This window comes from Trachemys scripta, chromosome 20 (genome assembly GCF_013100865.1).
Source record: "Trachemys scripta elegans isolate TJP31775 chromosome 20, CAS_Tse_1.0, whole genome shotgun sequence".
NCBI classification, from domain to species: domain Eukaryota; kingdom Metazoa; phylum Chordata; order Testudines; family Emydidae; genus Trachemys; species Trachemys scripta.
In genome coordinates this window covers 10,401,369-10,422,329 of record NC_048317.1, presented here as the reverse complement: position 1 = coordinate 10,422,329, position 20,961 = coordinate 10,401,369, and the positions used below count along the sequence as shown (strand labels likewise).

The following is a 20,961-nucleotide window of genomic DNA, read 5'->3' as shown; positions in this document are numbered from 1 at the left end:
GAGAGTTCTGGTGCCAGATGCCTGTGATGGGGTCAAGGGGGGGGGGGGGGGGGGGAGTCATGTGCCTTGGTGATCAAAAGGGAAAGGTTATGGGAATCTATGTTCCTGGCAGTGGGAGGGAGTCATGGGGGATCCTGTCTACCCTGGGAGGGCGGTGGGGGGAGAGCACCGCACTTTCTGCTCATTCCACTTGGGTAGTGATTGGAGGAGCTCATTTCCTTTTTCTCTCCTCGCACGCCAGACGGCCTTGCTGTCTGGGTTGCAAACGCTGTGAGGGAATGTTTAAACCAGGGCTTCTCAGACTGCTTCAAAGAGTAGGTCAGCCTCACCCGTGGAACCAAGGGCATCCAAACAAAACCAAGGAAGACCGCTCTCTGTTGCTTGAGGGCAGCCAGATTGCTGATGACAAGCTTGCGCGCTGACGGAAGGAAGTAACGTGTTCCCGTCTCTAATCACAATGAAAAACACCAGGAGCAGCAAACACAGGTCCCAGCTGATGCACCCGCTTCAATGGTCAAACAGGCTGCTGTAGAGAAATGAAGATATCGCTATAGTCACAAGAGGAAATGGCTCCTAACCCTTGCCGTGCTGCTATGAGTAGCCCTGACCAATTTCATGACTGAGGCTGGAAAGATGGATCATTCTCTTAAGCAGCACCCGATGTGTCACACTGTATATGGACCAGTTTCTCTCTGTTTTCACCCTTTCTGGGTTGCTCTGCTTGGTGCTGAGGAGCCAACACAATTTTGTGATTAAACAGCTTGGGTCTTTTTGACCACAGTGTGAATTTATCAATTTCCCCTTTTCTTGTGTGCTGGAATGGGAAGGCAAAATATGGGCTCTTTTTAGATCTGTGCAAAACAGTGGGGTGGAACAAGAGATAAATGCCAGGTCAGTTTGCTGTGAGTGCAATACATCTGATCAAAACAAAGCACCCCGTTTTCACTCTGCTCTGCTTCAGAGAGATCTCCGTGCTTTCCGAAGTTAGTGGTACAAAGAGGCTATCTTGAGGAGATGTTTGTTTAATGGTCTAAGCATCAGTTTTGAAATATTGGGATTCCTTGGAACTGCAGGTACTAAGAATTAGGCTCCATTCAGCCCTTTCTTCAGAAGAAGAAGTTAAATGTATTTCCATGCAGTTTGCTGCACGTGGGTTTTTCAGACAAGATCTTCAAAATCCAGTGAGCTGATTTTCAGAGGTGCTCCTCTTGACTTCACTAGTGCTCAGCCCCTCTGAAAATCCGGTCATAAGGCCCTTTCAAGTTGCACTTTTGGTAAGAACTGTGGATTTGTCTCACTGCCCTTGGCCAAAATCTCCATTCCACTCACTATTGAATACAATATGTGCTGACTATCCACTGCTGTGGGAGCCTTCAGCATGAAAGCTGCTGGTAAAAATGACATCCAATAATATGCTGTAAGAGCAGTTCAGATAAAAATTAGGAGCAGTTTGGAAATGTGGAGGTACTCCTTTGGGTGAAGTTTGTGTTTCCTCATCTTGTTGGTTGCTCAGATTTTGGAGGGGAGAGAAAAGCAGAAATAGTAGTTGGTTAAGTAGGTTCTTATATTTTCACTCCCAAATCCATTGCTATTCGACCTGCTAAATCCAGGGCTGAAAAAATTAAGCAGCATGTATGTATCAGATTGAAGAGACAATATCTACGTTAGGGCTACTTGGAGATGATGTGGAGTAATGTGAAATTCGGGATTCTTAGTGGTGATTGTGATTCAGAAGATGGAGCTCTTCCTTCTGAAGCAGTTCTGAACTAAAGCTCCAGTATGATATTAGGAGGTCTTGTGCTGCTGGAAGTGCCATCTTTAGGACAAAATGTAAAACTGAGGGCCTGACCATTTGTGTTCACTAACAGTTCCATGGCACATTTTGCAAAGGTGGCCCAGTGTCCTGTATTTATTTATTTATTTTTATTATATAAAATGCCACAATCCTAACTCAGACAAAGACCTACTGACTTCAGTGGGAATTCTGCATAGTTCAAAACAGTGAATCTAACTAACCTCTCTCTGTCCAGGTTCTTATAACGTGCTCACCCTCATGGTATCTGAGTCCCACTGCAGGAGAAGGTGAGAGGTTCTGCCATTAAGTTATTTCCTCCTGTGACGCTGCTAGATCAGGTGCCAGCTTTTGCCAAGGCTTAAGATGTCAGCTGAGCACTGACAAATAGATAGCTGGAAGGAAATCAAACTAGCTCACCTGTATGTTAGTATTACTCAAGATAGGTGTTAGACTTGTAAAGACGTGTTTAGTTTCTATAAAATGCTTGTAAGTTGCTGTATGCATTAATCTTACTTGAAATGTCTGTATCCCATTCGATAAGGTAATATGTCAGTTTTGCTTTATAGCTGTAAAATGTTGCTCTGAATTTGTGGACCCAGCAGGAGGCGTGGTTCCCCTGCCCATCAAGAAGGGCTAGCAAAACTAAGTGGACCATTGTGAAACATCACGGTACAAAGACTGGATTAATGGTCCTCCCACACTATGTGCAAGGAAGCTCATCTCATCATCTTGGATTATGGAAGGAAATATAGATAGCTGGCATGAAAATTCGTCATCTCTTTGCTGTTTGGACTTTCAAAGGGCTGGAGCTAGGAAATTAGCAGAGATCCTCAGGGTCAACTTGGGTTAGCCCTAAACGACATTTGGTGCTGACAGGATTACTACATCTCTGTCACCTTTTGAAACCATAGACTGTAACTCATTTCTGTATATATGCTGCCTGCTTTAACCTGCAAATAACTTTTATTTCTTTTTCCTAGTTAATGAATCCTTAGTTTACTATAGGATTGGCTACAAGTGTTATCTTTGGTGTAAGATCTGAAGTACAAATTGACCTGGGGTAAGTGACTGGTCTCTTGGGACTGGAAACAACCTGAATCTTTTGTGATCTTTGGTGTATGGCAACCATCTATCACTCAGTCCAGCTTGCCTGGGTGGCAAGATAGACTGGAATGTCCAAGGGGACTGTCTGGGACTCCATAGTAAAACTGTTATAGTGCTTCAGGAGTTCACATTTGTTACTGAGTTGGTGACATTTAATTATAGAACATACAACCGGTTTGGGGTGTTTGTCTGCTTTTTGACAGTCTGCCCTGAGGTTAAGTATCAGAGGGGTAGCCGTGTTAGTCTGAATCTGTAAAAAGCAACAGAGGGTCCTGTGGCACCTTTAAGACTAACAGAAGTATTGGGAGCATAAGCTTTCGTGGGTAAGAACCTCACTTCTTCAGATACAAGTTGGCACTCACAGCCAGGAAGCACTTCAGACAGCATAACACCTCCCGTCTGATCCTGCTGCTAGAGGTCGAGAGTTATAGAGCTTGCCTGGGATGCAGGACTCCTGAAAGAGCAGTCAATTTTCCTTTCTTTTGCTAAATGCTAATTCTGGTCACAGAGCATCTTATTAGGCAGGTTTGCAGCCCTGTCTCCAATGATATGCCATTTTAGATGGCTTTCTCTTCAGTTCTGCCTAATCTGATCATAATAGTTCATATGTAACCCAGACCTTCCTCTAGCTCCCTTATCCTGGTTTTAATTCCACACTGAGATATGTGGATTCTGGCACTGATCATGTAGCAAGACATCTGGGGACAGAAGTGCTGATCTTATTTTATTCTAATTTCATGCAGAGAGTAAATCAGTGAGAGCTCAAATCAGCCCTTTACTACTTACAATGCTGGTCTGGTGGATACATGCCTGTGACTCAACCTGTCTAAATGAACCTATTAACATTATGAAAATTACACCGTTTATCATTGGGAGAAGGGGTCCAGTAGTCATTATTTTCCTAAGACTTTTCATAGTTTGGTGATCTCCACTGGGCACTTCTAGTGACAAAAAGTTCCACTCTGCCCTGCACTGGGTAAACGGGTGTCTTCTTCTCCCTTGTAAACATGTCACCTACCTCTTTCTTCACTCCATTAGGTCCCCCTCTGTATTCCCACCTAGCTTTCCCAGCTTCTTCCCTCCCACTCACTAAGGCAAAGAACTACATAGCGTGGCTCTTCCTTCCTTCATGTTCTTTAGGATTGGGCTTCAGGATCCTGGATGCGGAGGGGTTTCAACTAAGTGACTTCTTCCTGCTCTAGAAATTCCTCTGAGTCATGGCACTCCTTGAAATGTGAAGACATACACATCCATGTATCTAACCTGTGTCTAACACAATTTCTGTCTATAAACTGATGAAATCTCCTGGGAAATCAAGACAGAAAGTAAAAAGACCCTCATACTCCCCAGTATTTCCCCCCTCCCTGAAACACACAAGATACCTTAGGCCCCAGCCTTCCTCTAAGTACGAGAGATGCCCTTTGCAGTTCGTTGGGTTGCTTTTCTTTATCTGCAACAACGGCAGCCTGTTGTCAACAAGGTTAAACAAACAACCTGCTGATAAAATGACTTCCAGGTTGCTCTTTCCAAGGCCAGAGTTTACAGGCTGTTTTGCTACTGGTCTCTTGCTCCAGACAAGGGCTGTGTGTGTGTGTGTGTGTGTGTGTGTGTGAACTCTTTGGCAATGACACCTGTCATATAGGATTGCCTGATTACACACCTGGGGCCTTGGTGCCAGGGTACGGGCTAGGTTAATGACTTTATTTATACTGTTTGGGTAATCCAGATAAGAAGGCCACTCAATCTGCCATCCCGATTCTGTCCCATCCTCCTGGCCCCAACTGGCACTTTCATTGAGAAAACGCTTATCGGCACCACGTGGAGGCCCCACTTCCCTAGCCAATCAGTCCAGGGTTGAGTTGTTTTTCAATGAATGCTGCTCAGTCAGAGAAAGGTCAAGGCTGCTAAGGGGGTGTTTCACTCATCACAGAGCCTTATAAATAGAGCCAGGAATAACAGCCAAGGAGGTGAGAGGGGCTACTGAGCTGGGAGAAGCAGGCTGCAGTCAGAGAGCTTTGACTGATACAGCAGCATTTGCAAGGGACCAGTCGTGCTCACAGATCCATCCGGCCAGGTGCACAAGAGTTTCATCCTTGGGACCTGACGGGATCCGCTTGCCAGGCTCAGCAATGACGACGTGCAGCATGGACCTGGACTGTGAGAGATGCCAGTGCCACAGTGAGGAGAATCGAAACGCCATCCTCTATACCCTCCTGAGCCAGAACCTGAACAACAAATGGGGCAGCCATAGCCCATCCCAGAAGCGCTGCCTGTGCCAGAAGCGTCGCACCGTCTGCCTCCAAACACCTCAGGTCACCTGCCAGGCAGCCTCTGATGTCCTTGTGAAAACGGTCAGCTTCATGAAGAACCTGCCCTCCTTCCAGCTGCTGCCCCGGGGAGACCAGCTGCTGCTTCTGGACAGCTGCTGGGCTCCCCTCTTCATTCTGGGGCTGGTTCAGGAGATGGTGACATTCGAGGTGACGGAAACCCCAGCCCCTAGCATGCTCAAGAGGATTCTTCTCGATGGCCAGAGTAAGAGACAGGAGCCTGAGAGGACACAGCCCACCCTAGCCGGGGTGCAGCGGCTGCAGTGCTGCCTGAACACATTCTGGAGCCTGGACCTGAGCCCTAAGGAGTATGCTTATCTGAAAGGAGCCATTCTCTTTAACCCTGGTGAGTGCCTTATCCTCACACACCTTTCCATCGGCAGGGAGAGAAGGCATGGCACACAATAGCATCTAGCAATGAGTATCTTTCTATCTGTCTGTCCATCCATCCAGGGAGCTCAAATCACTTTATAAGCTGGAAGGAATATCCCCATTTTACAGACAGGCAAACTGAGGCACAGAGCATTTTAGGGGCTAATTTTCAGAGGTGCTGAGCATCTCCAGCTCCCATTGACTTCTGGAATTCAGGCTGTAAGTGACTTTCTCCACTCAGTCACCTGCTTTAACTCATAGATCTCGGAGCCAACTATGCTGATCGGGATGGCTCATTAGATTTGCAGTCTCTCAAATCCTAACAGGGTTGATTCAGTTCTTCATTTTTCCGAGGCAGATAAACTGAGTCCTATGCAGTTTACTGTGGGTGAAGAGGGAAGGGAATATTTTAAATAAGACTTTAAAATGGAGTTCTTGCATATCCTTCAGGGACAACAGGATTTTAGGGCATGTTTTGCTAGAGCTGGGGTTTGCCCTGGCTTCATTGATCAATATTTCGCCTCCCTTGTTGTGTTACACACTATTAAAGAACCGGTGCTCTCCACCCCAGACGTGGCTGCATATCAGTGGTGCTGCATGTATGAGTTAGTGACCTCAACATTACAATATTCCAACAACAAAAATTCAAAAACAGACTCCAACGAGAAACTGCAGAATTGGAATTAATTTGCAAACTAGACACCATTAAATTAGGCTTGAATAAAGACTGGGAGTGGATGGGTCATTACACAAAGTAAAAACTATTTCCCCATCCTAATTACCCCCCCCCCCCCCCTTACTGTTACTCACACCTTCTTGTCAACTGTTGGAAATGGGCCATCCTAATTATCACTACAAACGTTTTTTTTTCTCCTGCTGATTATAGCCCACCTTAATTGATTACTCTCATTATAGTTGGTATGGCAACACCCATTTTTTCATGTTCGCTGTGTATATCTATCTTCCTACTGTATTTTCCACTGCATGCATCCGGTGAAGTGGGTTTTAGCCCACGAAAGCTTATGCTCAAATAAATTTGTTAGTCTCTAAGGTGCCACAAGGACTCTTCGTTCTTTTTGAAGTACTTTAGACTCCCTTGGTGCTATGGAAGGTATGTATACATGCTAAGGAGGCATGTATATTTCTGTGTGCCTGCCTGTGCCTCTGCCTGCCTGTGCAGTAGAAAGAAATCGGATTTGATTGTGAATCGCTAGCAATAGTGCCTAACAAGCCTTCAGCAGAGGCACATGCATGGTAAGAAACTGGGACTGGGACTTAGTTTGGGAAGCAGAGCCTAACTTTCATTTGTATTTCCTCTTGTTTCTCTCTTCATAGATGTCCCAGGTCTCAGGGCCTCTTTGTACATCGAGAGCCTCCAACGGGAAGCACAGAGAGCGCTCCGAGAAGTCCTAGTGCCCCTCCACCCAGAGGACCAGGGCCGCTTTGCCCGCATCTTGCTGATTGCCTCCACCTTGCGGTCCATTCCTCCTGCACTTATCACAGACCTCTTCTTTCGACCGATCATTGGCAATGCAGACATTATTGAGGTGATCACTGAAATGCTGTATGAAATAACCTGCAGGCAACTGACTCTTTCATCACACACAGCCTCCTGAGAGATCAGATTCAGCGGCCACTTTCACAGGCACCTCCTGAGCATTGAGCTGAGTTTCAAGGGACAGTAACGTTAATCTGGTAATGGGGATCTAGTGGGAAAGATACTGTGGACTTGCAGACACCTGGATTTGTGTTTGTATTTCACTTGGGCTCAGGCAACAGCTTGAGCGGTTGAAAATCTCAACTAAGGCACAAAACATTTAAGAATGTAATTCTTATTTAGCATTTGTTTACAGCAGACATCAGCCCCTGTACATACTGAACTCATAAAGCCAAGTCGTTTCTGAAGTATGTGTGACGTTACTATTTCACTGCACAGTAACATGAAAAAAGCATGGCCAATGTCCTTAAACATTCCATAAAAAATAATCCTCTGGGCTGACATTTTCCCTGGGAAATATTCAGGTCAGAGAAGCACTTATCTGAGAAAGAAGGGGATTGAAACCAGGGCTTTGAACCAAATGGAGTCTTACCGTTTTAAAGGATAAAATTGCCATAGAAAGCCTCTGTTACACACACACACACACAACCTGATTTTTAGATGTGTTCAGCACTCACTCTGCCTGCCGTGCTCAATGGATTCAGTGGGTACTCGGCACCTCTGAAAACAGGCCTGCAATACACAACGCATTGGATTAGAGCATGATCCACATTTTGTGAGTCAGGGTCAAATCTCAGCCCCACTGAAGTCTATGGGAGCTCTGCCATTGATTTCAGTGAGGCCAGGATTTCACCTTCTCAGTCGATCCATACACAAGGGCCTAATTCCGCAAACTCTAATCACGCTGAGCAGTACTGAGAGTGAATGGAATCACTCATATGAGTGATAACAAGTATTGTGGAATCAGGCCCTTATATAGTACCTGTGTGTGTGTGTATTGTGTGACTGGTTAACTAAGTGCCTTGGAATCTTAGAGAAGTAGCCATAAAACATCTATCCCTGTTTCAAACACGGACAGGGCAAGGGCCAGACAGTATTAAAGCTAAAAGAGTTCACAGAGAGCCACATTTTGCCACACTTACTCAAATTGAGTAGACGTGGAAGAAAATGGGACTACTCTGAGTAATGTTCCACTTAATGTTTGTACCACTAATGTTAGGGTGGCGGAATTTAATACCCCTTAGTTAATGTATGAGCTCAAGTGACTAAGAGCTCCATTTTAGCTAAATGTTATGAAGGTGTTTGCAGTGATATTAAGAACAGGTAGGGCTGGTGAGCTTAAGTCCATTTATGTAACAGTGAGTGATTTTACCTAGATGGTACACACTATAGAGAAGGAGCTGTAGTGGTTGCACAGACCTGCAGATTCTGCAGCTGAGCGTCTGCTTCCTAGACTACTGACTGGTTGCTCCCATTCCTCCATACTAGGTACTGATCTACACAAAGAAAACAGCCTTTGTACAGAGTTCAGAGGTCAGTGTTTTGTGCGTGGATGTTAGTCTGTGATTTGTATATAAAGTGCAGTAAATTATTTTTTTTTTAATAAAATGTATTACATTTTGGAAAATGGTGGTTCTGTTTTGGAAAGTGTCTACATTGATGCATGTTGCATTTTACTGAAACTTAGAAAAGCCTGCCACAGGTTTGAGAACCCAAAGATGATTTGAATGGGATGAGGCACAGTCTCCAGAAAATCCCCTCAAAAATGCATCCTATCTTGACAGCATTTGTCATCTTAAACTGTAAAACAAAATGAATGTTGTACATAAACATTGCTGAGGAAAGGTGTCTGCTTAATAGCCATGGAGACTGAACAGGAACATCACAGGCAGCAGAACTGCAACATTCCCCTACGGCGCTTCCCTTCACCAGCCGTACCTCAGTTCACCCTGAAGGCATTGGGCCAGATTCAGAAGTGATGTGTAAACAAGACTCCCTGACACTCACTGAGGGTGTCTACATTAGAAATGCTATAGTGATGCAGCTGCAACACTAGACTCCCTTAGCCTGGTCTACACTTAAAACTTAGGTCGACCTAGTTACTTTGCACAGGAATTGAAAAACGTTGTGCCCTAAGCACCATAGTTAGCCGTGCCTACATCAGGGTAAGGTCTACCTATGTTGACAGAAGGATTCTTCTCTTGACCTAGCTCCTGCCTCTCGGAAAGATGGATTACCTACATTGACTGAAAAACCCTTCCCCTCTATGTAGGAAGCATCTACGCTATGGCGCTACAGACACGCTGCTCCCGTGCCCTAGCTGTGCCGATGTAGCAGCTGTAGTATAGACATGGCCTGTATACTGTGGGCCAGATTCAGAACTGATGTGGAAGAGTTGGGTGTAAGTGGGTATTAGTCTCAGGGAGCCTTAGTTGGTGTAACATAATGTGGGTGGGTCTAGAAATGGTGTTTGTTGCAACATAGACACACCTCAAAATTTAGCCCCTAGGCATTAGCGGTGAAAATAAAGTTCAGGCTCCAGGTCCATTCATTCTTTGGCCTCTCTGCGGAGCTTGCCAATTAACTGGGCCAATTTGTGCCAGTTGTGCTGGTGGCTTAGTGTTGTGGCCACGTTCCACTGGGAACTGAGCTGAGACCCATTAAGTGATTTCACACAGTCCACACCAGTCGTCAGATGGTTGTTTTATTATTATTTTATTGAGCATGTAAGGAAATGATGAATGCTTGAGGTATAGCATAGGTCAGTGGTTTTCAAGCTTTTTTCATTTGCAGACCCCTAAAAAATTTCAAAAGGAGGTGCAGATCACTTTGGAAACTGTAGACATAGTCTGGAGACGTCCAGGGGTCCATGTACCACAGGTGGAAAGCCACTGTTCTATGGTAATGACACCCTTTCACGGACCCCTTAGACATGGTCTGCAGACCCCTGAGAGTCCGCAGACCACAGGTTGAAAACCACTGGCATAGGACATAATAAACAATGTCATTACCACAGAAACACCTGCTAATACAGAGCCCATTTTGTCACAGTTCTAAAAAAGCATCCGCACCCTCTGCTGTGTGTTCACAACAGGGGTTGCCACAGGGCTCCGTTTCTGGGTTGCTCCCTGTTTTGTCTGGTCATTTTTTCTTTACTTGCAGCTCCCAGTACTGCCAACCTCAAGCTTTTGAAAAAATGAGTCATGACCCCAAAGTCATGAGATCAGCTTAAATACAAGATTTTAAAATAATCCATGTGGGTCCTTTTTATTGACTTGTGTTTTTAAGCTTTGGGTTGCACCCAGGTCATGCTGTCAAGCTTTTTTCTGCAACCACAAGGGCTAGTTGCTTTGCTTTTTGTCTCAAGAAAGCTGACAGCCTCACATGACTCCAGGCGCTGGGGCTTTAAGAAAAACACCAATTACCATGAGTCTTGCGATCAGAATCACCAGTGTTGGAAACACGGTGACAGACACACGCACAGATCCTAAAAACATGATGTTCTAGGCCCCCCGGGCTCCCGTGACGATGTGATGTTCATGGGCTGGGCTGTGCCCTGTCACTGGGTGCCTGGGCAATGCTGGGGCACATTCCTAAAGGGAGGCTGAGGTCATACCCCTGGGCCATTGGGTCACCCATCTGTGTGGTCACCCTGCACCCAGCTGTGCCACTGTTGTGACATCATCAATGTGCGCCAGGGGAAATGAATCCCTATCCCTGCCCCCTTGCCATAGGATGACGTCGCCCCTTCTAGTGACGTCGCCACTCAATCTCGCGAGATTCCTGTCTGCGTCGACCACCCCCGGCGCTGCTCACGTGATCGCGGCCCAGAGGGTTGAAGATGGCGTCGCCCGGGAGCTCTGAGCCCGGCTGGGGCCCTGCTCGCTACTGCCTGGTGAGCCGCATCCCGGCCGAGCTCCGCTCCGCCCAGCTCCGCTCCTACTTCAGCCAGTTCGCCGAGGCCGGCGGCTTCCTCTGCTTCCACTACCGGCACCGGCCCGAGCGCAGCGGGCCCCCGGGGCAGGGCCCGGCCACTTGCTGCTGCCTGGTAGCGGTGCGGCCCGGCCAGGCCCGGCGGCTGGTCCGCATGTACTCGGGCAAGCGCTGGCTGGATGCCCAGGGCGACGGGCTGCCCGGCCGCTGCGTGATCCGCAGGGTCCGAGTCTCCCCGGACACAGGTACGGGGCGGGGTGACAGAGTGGGGAGGAGATGGCTTGGAAGGACAGTAGGGACGGGGGGTGTTTGGGGGCGGTGTGAGCAGGGAGGGGTTGCTAATGATAGCCGGGGAGAGTCTGTGAAGCAGTGGCTTCTACTGATGGAAGAGGAAGCAGCTACAAGGTCCCCTCTACCTTCTTACATTCCTTCTCTTCTCTCCCCCCCCCCCCCCCCCGGAAAGTAGTTTACTTCCTAGGCTTGCAGGAGCCTGGGTGGCTTAGAGGTGGTGGGTTCAACCCCTGGGGGAAATTGTTTATGTAGCCCACTGTTTCTCCCCTCTGAATGGCCAGCAATCTTCCTTGTGAAGCTCAAGGGGTTCCATCCAGTTCTTTGTCGGTTGGAAGGATGGCGTTCACAACAAAGATATCAGTGGGAAGTAAAATGGGTAGAAGTAGGACAGAAGTTTTGCTGAGCTGCAGCTGCAAAATTCACCCACCTGCCAGGGGCAAAAAGTAGTCTCTACATAACTTTGTTGGGTTAAGTGTTTTTCTGGGGGGAAGCACTTCAGGTTTGTTATGTGTAAATACAGCTAGCGTGTGTTCTGGCTGCAAAGTATGAAAGTTCATCTGGCAGACGAGAGCTCTTAACTGTAGATACCTGGTATAATTGGGCTTGCCGGTTCCAGAAGTAGATCACTTCACAAAAGCAATTGCACCCTTCAAAATATGATATATTGATTATGCCTTGAGTAGCTGAAGACCAGAAACAACTCTGTCTTGCCTGCTGCAGAAAGCAATGCTACCTTACTATGGATATGGACTTATAAAGGCTTGAAACAAATGGCTGATGAAATTCTCCGTCAACATTTTCATAGCTTGATTTTTCAAACTAGAACAGCCCTCTGACATATAATCTCATGCAACTCTTTGGTAAAATCTGTATCATGGGCTCCCTTTCTCAGTCTGCCTTCTATCTCAGAGTGGCTTGGTGAAACTGCGCTCTTTATCAAATCTGTGATTCTGTCTCAATCTATTATTTATTTCTCTTAGGTTTGGGCATGTTCCAGTATAAAACCAAGAAGGAGCTTCATAATAAGACCCAGAGTGAAACATTTACCCAGGCAGACTTAAAGTGGCTGCCGGAACTGAACCCCCCTGTGTTTATGCCCCATGGGAATGTGGGAACCCCTCTGAGAGTCTTCCTGGAGCTGATCAAGGCCTGCAGGCTGCCTCCCCGAGTTATTAAGAAACTGCAGCTACGATTCCCCAAGACAGGATCCTCTCGCAGGTATGGGAATGTGCCCTTTAAATATTGGGACACTGAGACTGTTGAACAAGAAGACCTGGTTTATACAGACACAGGGGAGGAGATCACAATGGAAAAGGGACCCCCGGCAAGAACTGGGATGACTCAAACTAGTGATGAGGAAGACTGGGAAGGACCAGGAAAGGAGGAAGCAGAAGAGTCTCACTCAGATGATGTAAGTGGCTTTCTCCTGTCAACTTGCAAGACTAACCATATACCTGTAAACCACAGGGAGGGAATGCTGCTGCTCCCTGGGGTGCTGATATCTACCTGTGTAACAGTATCATACTATCTTGTATCTGAGAATTGCATGATAAAGCATGAATATGCACTTATCTGTATATGCTAAGCTCTGGCTATGAGGCTTTTGGTGGTATTTCATGTTGGCTTAGATAGCAAAACTTGTTTTACCCTAACCCAAACTGGTTCTCCATGGCAAGCTGATTATGGGGTGGCAGTGCACTCGTTCTGATGGGCTTGGCATGGAGTTCTGAGCACAGGATCAGGAGGCTGGAACTTTAAACGCCCACCTCTACTTTGACGCACCTTGCTGGTTTGCTTCCATTTCTTGAACCATAAAACGGTGTATGAATGGGGATAGGACAGGAAGAGGGAATTAAGTTCTTTCTCCAGCTCTCCTGGTAATTGACTCTGAAAAGCCTTGCTCAGTGCGGGAATGAGGGGACTAGCACTGATAAGGCCAGTGATTGGAAATTGCAGGTGATGTGCCCACCATAGAGCACGTTGACCAAAATGCCTCTGTTCTATAGAGAACCTATTCAGCAGGGCAACTGGAGTGTGGGTGATAGGATGGAATGATGGCCGCTGGGGAAGGCTGGGTCTGGGCAAGTGCCCTTGCTTTATTGGTGTCAACCCTTTTCCTTGTTCCTTTGCAGGATGATGATAGGTGCGAGGAGTGGGAACGACATGAGGCACTGCATGAGGATGTAACCAATCAGGAACGTGCAGAGGAGCGGCTGTATGAAGAGGAGATTGAGCTGAAGTGGGAGAAGGGAGGCTCTGGGCTGGTCTTCTACACGGATGCTCAGTATTGGCAGGAAGAGCAAGGAGGTGATATTGCTCATGCTGTCCTGGGGGTCGGGGGGGGGGGTGTTTTGTGCACAATAGTTATCTAAGTATGACCATCTTTTACCAAGGGCTCAGTTGTGTGAACCTTTGCAAGTTGTCCGATAATCCAGTGTTCTGTGAAAGGATTTGATCACAAATTATAGCAATAAATCTGGAGAAGCCCTGGGGATGTTTTATAGGAATCAAGTTAGACTAACTTCTAAACAGATTGGAGAGAAGTTGTAATTTGTAGGAAGGACTTCCTTTTATCTGGTTGGTCATCTACATGGTCAGCAACTGGTCCACAGTACCTCATGTGGAAGATCTTATATTTTAAAGAGTTTATAGGAGCCAGGCACTCAAAGTATCCTTCAAAAGTCCTGAGTCTTTCAAGTATTCAGTAAACTTAGGGTACGTCTATACTTGCCTCCGGGTTCGGCAGTAAGCAATCGATCTTCTGGGATCGACTTATCGTGTCTTGTCTAGACGCGATAAATCGATCCGGAAGTGCTCGCTGTCGACACCGGTACTCCTGCTCCGCGAGAGGAGTACACAGAGTCGACGGGGGAGCCTGCCTGTCGCGTATGGACCCGCGGTAAGTACCTTGTAGTTCGAACTAAGATACTTCGACTTCAGCTACGTTATTCAGGTAGCTGAAGTTGCGTATCTTAGTTTGAACTGGGGGGGGGTTAGTGTGGACCAGCCCTTAGTGTTGGTGTGTTGAGGCCATGTTGGCAGCCCTGGAGATAGTCTCCAGCATGGATAAAAGCAATACAGGTTTCCTCCCATCCAAATGTTCTGCTAATGGTCATCCTCCCTGAGCTGGAGGGTGACTGCTAGGGATGAGAGGGTGGCTTGTTTTCAGCGTCCATTCAGAATTCTTGGTCTGAGATAACTAGCACTCTTGCTGGCAGCGGTGGGTGTTTTTTGGATGTGAACGTGTGTCCCCTGGGACCGTGGCTGAGCGCTAACTCTGATTACATAAGCCACAGACTAAGCACTAGGGTGTAAGAAGACTTGGGGCTGAATTTTCAGAAGTGGGCCTGGCAGGTATAACCACATAGTGATCGGTGAGCACTGTACCATCCCTGAGCAAACTCCTCTGTGGATAGAAGCACTGCACCCCCGTTGGGAAAACTTACCCCTCAGACACCACAGATCTGGGCTGGATTTGATCCAGTGACTGGAGACAAAGCTCATTATGCTATCACCAATCCCCCTGGCAGCTCTCTTTAGACCCCCCCAAATGTTGCATATTAACACAGACACGGTGGGGGAGATAATATTGGACCCACCTCTGTTGGTGAGAGACAAGCTTTGGAGATCTTCCTCAGGTCAGGTATGAAGAAGCTCTTGTGACCCGAACAAGAGCTCTGTGTCAGCTCCAAAGCTTGTCTCTCACCAACAGAGGTGGGTCCAATAAAAGATATGACCTCATCCACCTTGTCTCTAATCCTCAGATCAACAGGGCTACAACAACCCTGCATATGGCTATTAACACACTTATTCTACTGTGCTGGGAAAAATGCTGTGCTGGATGGAGGGCTATGCTCCTGACAGAAAAGCTGCTCCTGTGACACGGATCCTTGGTCTAATTCCACAAATTGTTTTTCTCTTGACAGACTTTGACGAACAGACGGCAGATGACTGGGATGTGGACATGAGTATCTACTACGACAAAGGTATCTGAGCTGTCTCTCATGTGAACAGGTAGTGGTGACAGCACAACAGCAAGACTCATTGCACTCCCATTGGGGCTGCAGTTAAACTGAGACCTACTCAAAGGTCTAGCATCTCCAGAACCAGGAATGCAAAGAAGCATGGCTGCCTCTCCACCAGGATCCTGTAGGGCTCAAGGGATCTGAACGTAAAGTGGAGTTGGGAGCCATAGCGAGTTCAAATAGGCAGGGACCTTAGAACAGAAGTCTGTGTAGTGTGGCTCTAGTTTGGTAAGAGGGAGATATTTAATGCTTTGTATAAAACTTCCTGTTTTACCCTCTCTGCTACAGGGATGCAGATGTTAAATCTCATAATGACTTTTCCTCATGCCACTGCCAACTATAACATTCCAAGGCCTTGACTCTGAAGATTGGGGTTATAAAGGGACATAGTTAGTCAACAGTTCAGAACTGAAAAGTCTAATACTGTGTCTTATTGAGTGTCCTTAGAAGACAGGATGCTAAACCTTCCCAGGATTAGCACCTGAGAATATTGAAATAGGAAACTTTAAAACTCGGAGTATAATTGGCCACTTAGCAAGGCATTCTGCTTGGGACAGCCAAACTAGCAAACGGGCTTCACTCCTGTTCTCGTCCGTTTTGGTTTCTGTACTATAGAACAGTGGCTCTCAATCTTTCTAGACTACTGTACCCCTTTCAGAAGTCTGATTTGTCTTGCGTACCCCCAAGTTTCCCCTCCATTTAAAAATGGCTTGCCTTCAAAATCAGACCTAAAAATAAAGTGTCACAGCCACTCTATTACTGGGAAATTGCTGACTTTCATTTTTAACCATATAATTATAAAATAAATTGATTGGAATATAAATATTGTACTTACATTTGGTGTATAGCAGTGGTTCTCAAACTTTTGTACTGGTGACCCCTTCACATACCAAGTCTCTGAGTGCAACCCCCCCCTTATCAATTAAAAACACTTTTTTTATATATTTAACACCATTAGAAATGCTGGAGGCAAAGCGGAGTTTAGGATGGAGGCTGACAGCTCACAACACCCCATGTAATAACCTCGTGACCCCCTGCAGGGTCCCAACCCCCAGTTTGAGAACCCCTGGTGTAAAGTGTATATAGAGCAATATAAACAAGTCATTGTATGAAATTTTAGCTTGTACTGACTTTGCTAGTGCTCTTTATGTAGCCTGTTGTAAAACTAGGCAAATACCCAGATGAGTTGATGTACCGCTTGGAAGACCTCTGTGTATCCCCAGGGGTACACGTACCCCTGGTCGAGTGTCACTGCTATAGAATGAAGCTATTGGGTTTCCAGCATTGCAGGTGAATGCTCCAACTTCAAACAAATGAGATTGTCTTTGAAACCCTTTAATGAAATTCTCTTGTTCAAATCTGACTTTTTAAAACCTGCATTTGGAGCCAGGCGCCTTCCTCTCAAGGTGCTGCTGTGTAGCTTTTGTCTTTTAAAATTAGTTTAAATGAGAAATAAGAGACCAACATAGTTGGAACATTCCTGACTTGGCAAAGGAAGCTGCCGGAAGCTACCTTGCTCACTGTGTTCTCTGGGGAAATGGCTGCAATATCCTATTTTTTCCCTTATAAGTTCTGCTGTGTCATGTTTGTCCTCAGATGGAGGTGATAAGGATGCCCGCGATGCAGTACAGATGCGCTTGGAACAGAGACTCCGGGATGGTTTGGAGGATGGGTCTGTTTCAGGGCAACAGATTGGGACCTTTGAGAAATATACCAAGGTAACGCTAGAACATGTGCTGCTTGTGGTGTCTGGGCTGGAGGCAAGTGAGAGTTGGCCAGTAGAGGCTTGAAATGACAGAGAAATACAGGACTTGGACTAACTCGCAAACTTTTCTCTCTTTGGGTTGCTTTTCAAAGTTATTTATAAATCCCTGTAAAAGTGCAGGCATCATGGAGCTGGGTTTTAGTTAGGGGCATATTGGGGAGGTTGGGGGCTTTAGAAATGCATGTAACTGCTGCAGAAGACACTTGGCCAGGACTGACTAGCCCTCTTATTAAGGCTCTGCAACAGGGGCTATTGATGAAGCTTGATCCCTTGGTGTGTCACTGACCTCAGTGTAATAACTTGGCCCACTCACTCCCAGAATTGATGCTGGTTTACGTGGAGTGGTTTCTTCTCTTCCAGGGTATTGGCAGGAAGGTGTTGGAGAGGCAGGGCTGGATGGAGGGGCGAGGTCTGGGGAGCAGCAACTCTGGAATGGCTGAAGCGTTGGACAATGAGGGTCAGCATCCCAAGTGCAAGAGAGGATTGGGGTAAGTGCTACAAACTCCTGGTGTTCTTTGCTTGTGCCCAGTGCCACTCAAAGGCCCCATACCAAGAGGTAAAATGTAGTAGGTAATTGACAAAAGAATGTTCCTCAGCAGTCAAAACTGGAGGGCAGCAGTCTCTATAGGCAGCATTGATGTGAGTATTGAGGATACAACTCGTGCCATCTAGAGGTGAATGAAATATGCTTCTGTCCTCGTGGCTGTGCAGCTCAAGTGAGATCAAGTCCTGAATCTTGGACCCTTATTTTTGCTACTCGGCAGTCCTCCATCAATACAGGGATTGTCCGTATTGGCTCTGGCTTTTGCTTTGTGAACTGTTTCTTTGCTTCCTTATAGGGGAGCTTGAAACAAACATGGCTCATGACATCAATGATGCTGGTGATGGGGTGTGCCGAGTTTTGGAAATTAAACTGCTGCAGCAGAGCCAACAGGGGGTGGTACCTACAGTACTCTTTTGCTTGCAGATCCAATGAGAGTAGAAACAATTGATCCATGTGCAGATGCTATGTGCAGACCTAGTAAACATTATTAATTGTTCTGTCTCAGCTTTGAGTCAGCCAGCTCAGGCTTTATACCTAAACTGCTTCAGATTCTCTGCACCTTCGGAGCTCCTTGTATTTATAGACCCTCAGATACTTTACAAACATCCCTCTTAATGGCCTGCAAAACAGAGATTCGCTCACTTTGGAGTCATGCTAGTGAAACTATACCTAGAGGTCGGTGCCAGTCAGGAACAGGACCTGGGAGCTGTGATTCCTAGTCCCCATGCTCTAACCAGGGGCCTGGCCCTTCCTTTATTAGCATTTGGTAAATATGGGCTAGTGTAGAGGGATTTCTCATGTCCTAAGCAACAATGCACTGAAACACTGCTCTCTGCCCACACCTCTCTAGGTACCATGGAGAGAAACTGCGGACTTTCAGCAAGCCGAAAAAACCTCGCCGGGATGGCCCCATCCTCATCTCCACAATCTACGATGAGCCCCAGCCTGTAGACAGTGGGGACCAGCTACTCCGGCGCCAGCTGCCCACTGCCATGAAGTACAGACAGGACATGGCATTTGTCCGAGCGACTCAGAGTGCTCACCAGAGGCCTGGTGCCTTATGAGAGTTGCTGCTGAACAGAGACTTTGGGACTCGTTCATTAGAGCAATAGCAGAACCTTTATATTAGAACAGCCTCTTCTGTGCTCCTTTGTTACCTGGAGGCTGACTTCTCCTGCTGTCTGATCCTATGCAAAATGTTAATATATTTTCTGGACTCTTTTGTAGCATGCAAGTCTTTCTGTTTTAACAATTGCTGTATGAGGAGGGGGTCCCAGTATCCCTGCCACCAGCTGAGGTCTTTGATCCTGTTTGTTTGACAGGGGGAAGGTTAAGCTTCTAATGAGTGTTAACACTAATGCTGTAAGCAAGGCTGCTGTGTGTTTTGTTTCGGCTCCTGCAGTGAGATGTTTTCAGGTGAACTGTCTGCAAGCAGGCTTGAGCTCATCTCTTACTCTCAGGAAGAAATGTAGCTGTCTTCTAGAAAACTTACTACTGGTCCAGAGCATCATTCAGTCGATGGCATTTACACTGCACTCAAATGAAAACTTCCTGGGGCCAAATGACCCTTTTGGTGGCCTTCACTGGACTAAGTGCTGAAGATAAAATGAAGACTTTTCTATAGGAGTAGTGAGACTAGCTGTGCTTCCTCTGTGTCAGGTGCTGCACAAAATGTGTAAAACCACAGGCTAGGATGTGCATCTCAAGCTCTGCTCCCTTCTTCAGTGACTAGCACTTGTGCTCTTTTTACCCACATGTACTTGGCTACACAATTCTCCACTGAGAGATGCCCTACCTTCTCCCTCATGGCATGAAGAACTAATTAGCAGCAGGATCTGCTCAGGAAGCCTGTAGCCTGTGTCTGTTGACAGGGCCAGTTTATGCCACAGCTGTAGACTGTGACTATGTGGTGAGAGGAATGCAGAGTTCAGGTTTCTGTTCTCTCTTTACAGTTTGTTAGCAGGAGCTCTGCGTTTAGAAAGCTCATTACTGGCCTCTCCTGCATTGAAATCACCTAGACCTCACCTCCTAACTAGTTTAGCACAGGCTATAACTCTAGCTTCTCTTCCTTCAATCAGACGTGCTTGTTAAAACAACACCTGCTAAACCTTGTACTTTCTTCTTTGTCTTGACAACTGCATTACCCCTGGAATATCATGGCAGAAAAGTACCACCTGTAGGCTGAGCCCCTTGTAAACAAGGTTTAGAAACAGCCTCTGGGAAAGAGTTTGATCAATTATCTACTCCCACAGTGCCACTAAAATTAGTTTAAGGATGTAGAGTAACTTCCATTTGTTACAAACCTCTGAGAGCCTCCTCGGCTAGGAGGCCTAGTCTGCATCCTCCACAGCCTGGCTCTGGGGGCTCATCCACTGAGACTAGATGCCAGTTTCTCCCACAGAATGAACTGATGCCTATTAATTTTTAACAATAGCTGGGCAAATTCCTTTTAGGGTTTACTAAGCTAAGGCCTGATCAAGAAGTTTAACTCCATTTTCCAGCTTTTTAAAATCTATTTGTACAGCAGGTAGCCCAATGGAGTCTGGCTGATGAGTGCTAATCCGAGGCCCTCTCATACAAAAATTTTAAACATGTAACACCCAACTATTTATTAGGGGAGGGGCAGAGCTCCTTTCTCAGGTAAGTCTCTATTATTAAAGAAGCTTCTTGCCCTCCTGTAGAAATAAAGGGGTTGTATCTGTAAATAAAAGCTTGGTCCCCTGCATGACATGCCCCTGGCCAGCAGTGCGTGGGTGCTGTGTGAATGCTCCCCTCTTTCCAGCTGGACCAACCTGTGGAGAGGGCCACCTAGGTGCCTCTTACTCACTACCGGAGCTGTTACTTACAAGGGCATGGCTCCCCTGTGGGAGGGGGCTGAGGTCTGGCCTTAAGGCTGAGGGTGGATTATTGTTAAGGGTGTTTCACACTAGTGTGGTGGCTCTGCCTTAATGTTAAATTAATTAGCTTAGGGCTGTGGGGGTGGGAATGGAGCCCCACAGCGTTTAGGGTCCTGGATAAATATTTTTTTGGGGGGGGGGGGTCTCTGTCCTGCACTTGAGCTATGGGCAGGCCTGGAAGCTAATAAACAGCAAGACCAACTTAGTGCTTGAGCAGCATCGGAGCAGGCTGCCTGTTTCTCCCCCCGCACCCCCCAAGGCTGTATGGGGGGGGCTCTCCCTAGGGCAAGGAGTGAAGCTATGCTGTGCTAGCTCCTATGGCACCAGAGCCCCTGGGATTTCCCTATCTGCTTCCTTTTTCTACCTTCCCCCTGTGGCCGCCAGGGGGCGCTAATCTCCTAGCTCAGCCC

At 46.8% G+C, this 20,961-nt stretch overlaps 2 protein-coding genes across 2 annotated transcripts; both read left to right on the top strand.

Annotated features, from left to right (window-relative positions):
- The first annotated feature begins 4,847 nt into the window (after positions 1-4,847).
- On the top strand, positions 4,848-8,723 carry NR0B2 (nuclear receptor subfamily 0 group B member 2). The gene is made up of 2 exons (XM_034753906.1): positions 4,848-5,572; positions 6,934-8,723. The coding sequence occupies exons 1-2, from the start codon at positions 5,029-5,031 to the stop codon at positions 7,212-7,214; spliced, it is 825 nt and encodes a 274-aa protein (XP_034609797.1). The 5' UTR covers positions 4,848-5,028; the 3' UTR covers positions 7,215-8,723.
- A 2,200-nt stretch (positions 8,724-10,923) lies between these two features.
- GPATCH3 (G-patch domain containing 3) lies at positions 10,924-20,360 on the top strand. The gene is made up of 7 exons (XM_034754247.1): positions 10,924-11,274; positions 12,301-12,731; positions 13,453-13,627; positions 15,247-15,306; positions 16,942-17,063; positions 17,471-17,598; positions 18,505-20,360. Exons 1-7 carry the CDS (start codon positions 10,938-10,940, stop codon positions 18,716-18,718), a joined length of 1,467 nt encoding a protein of 488 aa, XP_034610138.1. The 5' UTR covers positions 10,924-10,937; the 3' UTR covers positions 18,719-20,360.
- Positions 20,361-20,961: the final 601 nt, after the last annotated feature.

Bases quoted from the DNA above. Each gene is read 5' to 3' on its own strand.
- NR0B2 (XM_034753906.1), top strand. From the start codon at position 5,029: ATGACGACGTGCAGCATGGACCTGGACTGTGAGAGATGCCAGTGCCAC. The intron at 5,573-6,933 runs GTGAGTGCCTTA...CTCTCTTCATAG, and splicing joins AGCCATTCTCTTTAACCCTG to ATGTCCCAGGTCTCAGGGCC.
- GPATCH3 (XM_034754247.1), top strand. From the start codon at position 10,938: ATGGCGTCGCCCGGGAGCTCTGAGCCCGGCTGGGGCCCTGCTCGCTAC. The intron at 11,275-12,300 runs GTACGGGGCGGG...TATTTCTCTTAG, and splicing joins CCGAGTCTCCCCGGACACAG to GTTTGGGCATGTTCCAGTAT. The intron at 17,064-17,470 runs GTAACGCTAGAA...CTTCTCTTCCAG, and splicing joins CCTTTGAGAAATATACCAAG to GGTATTGGCAGGAAGGTGTT.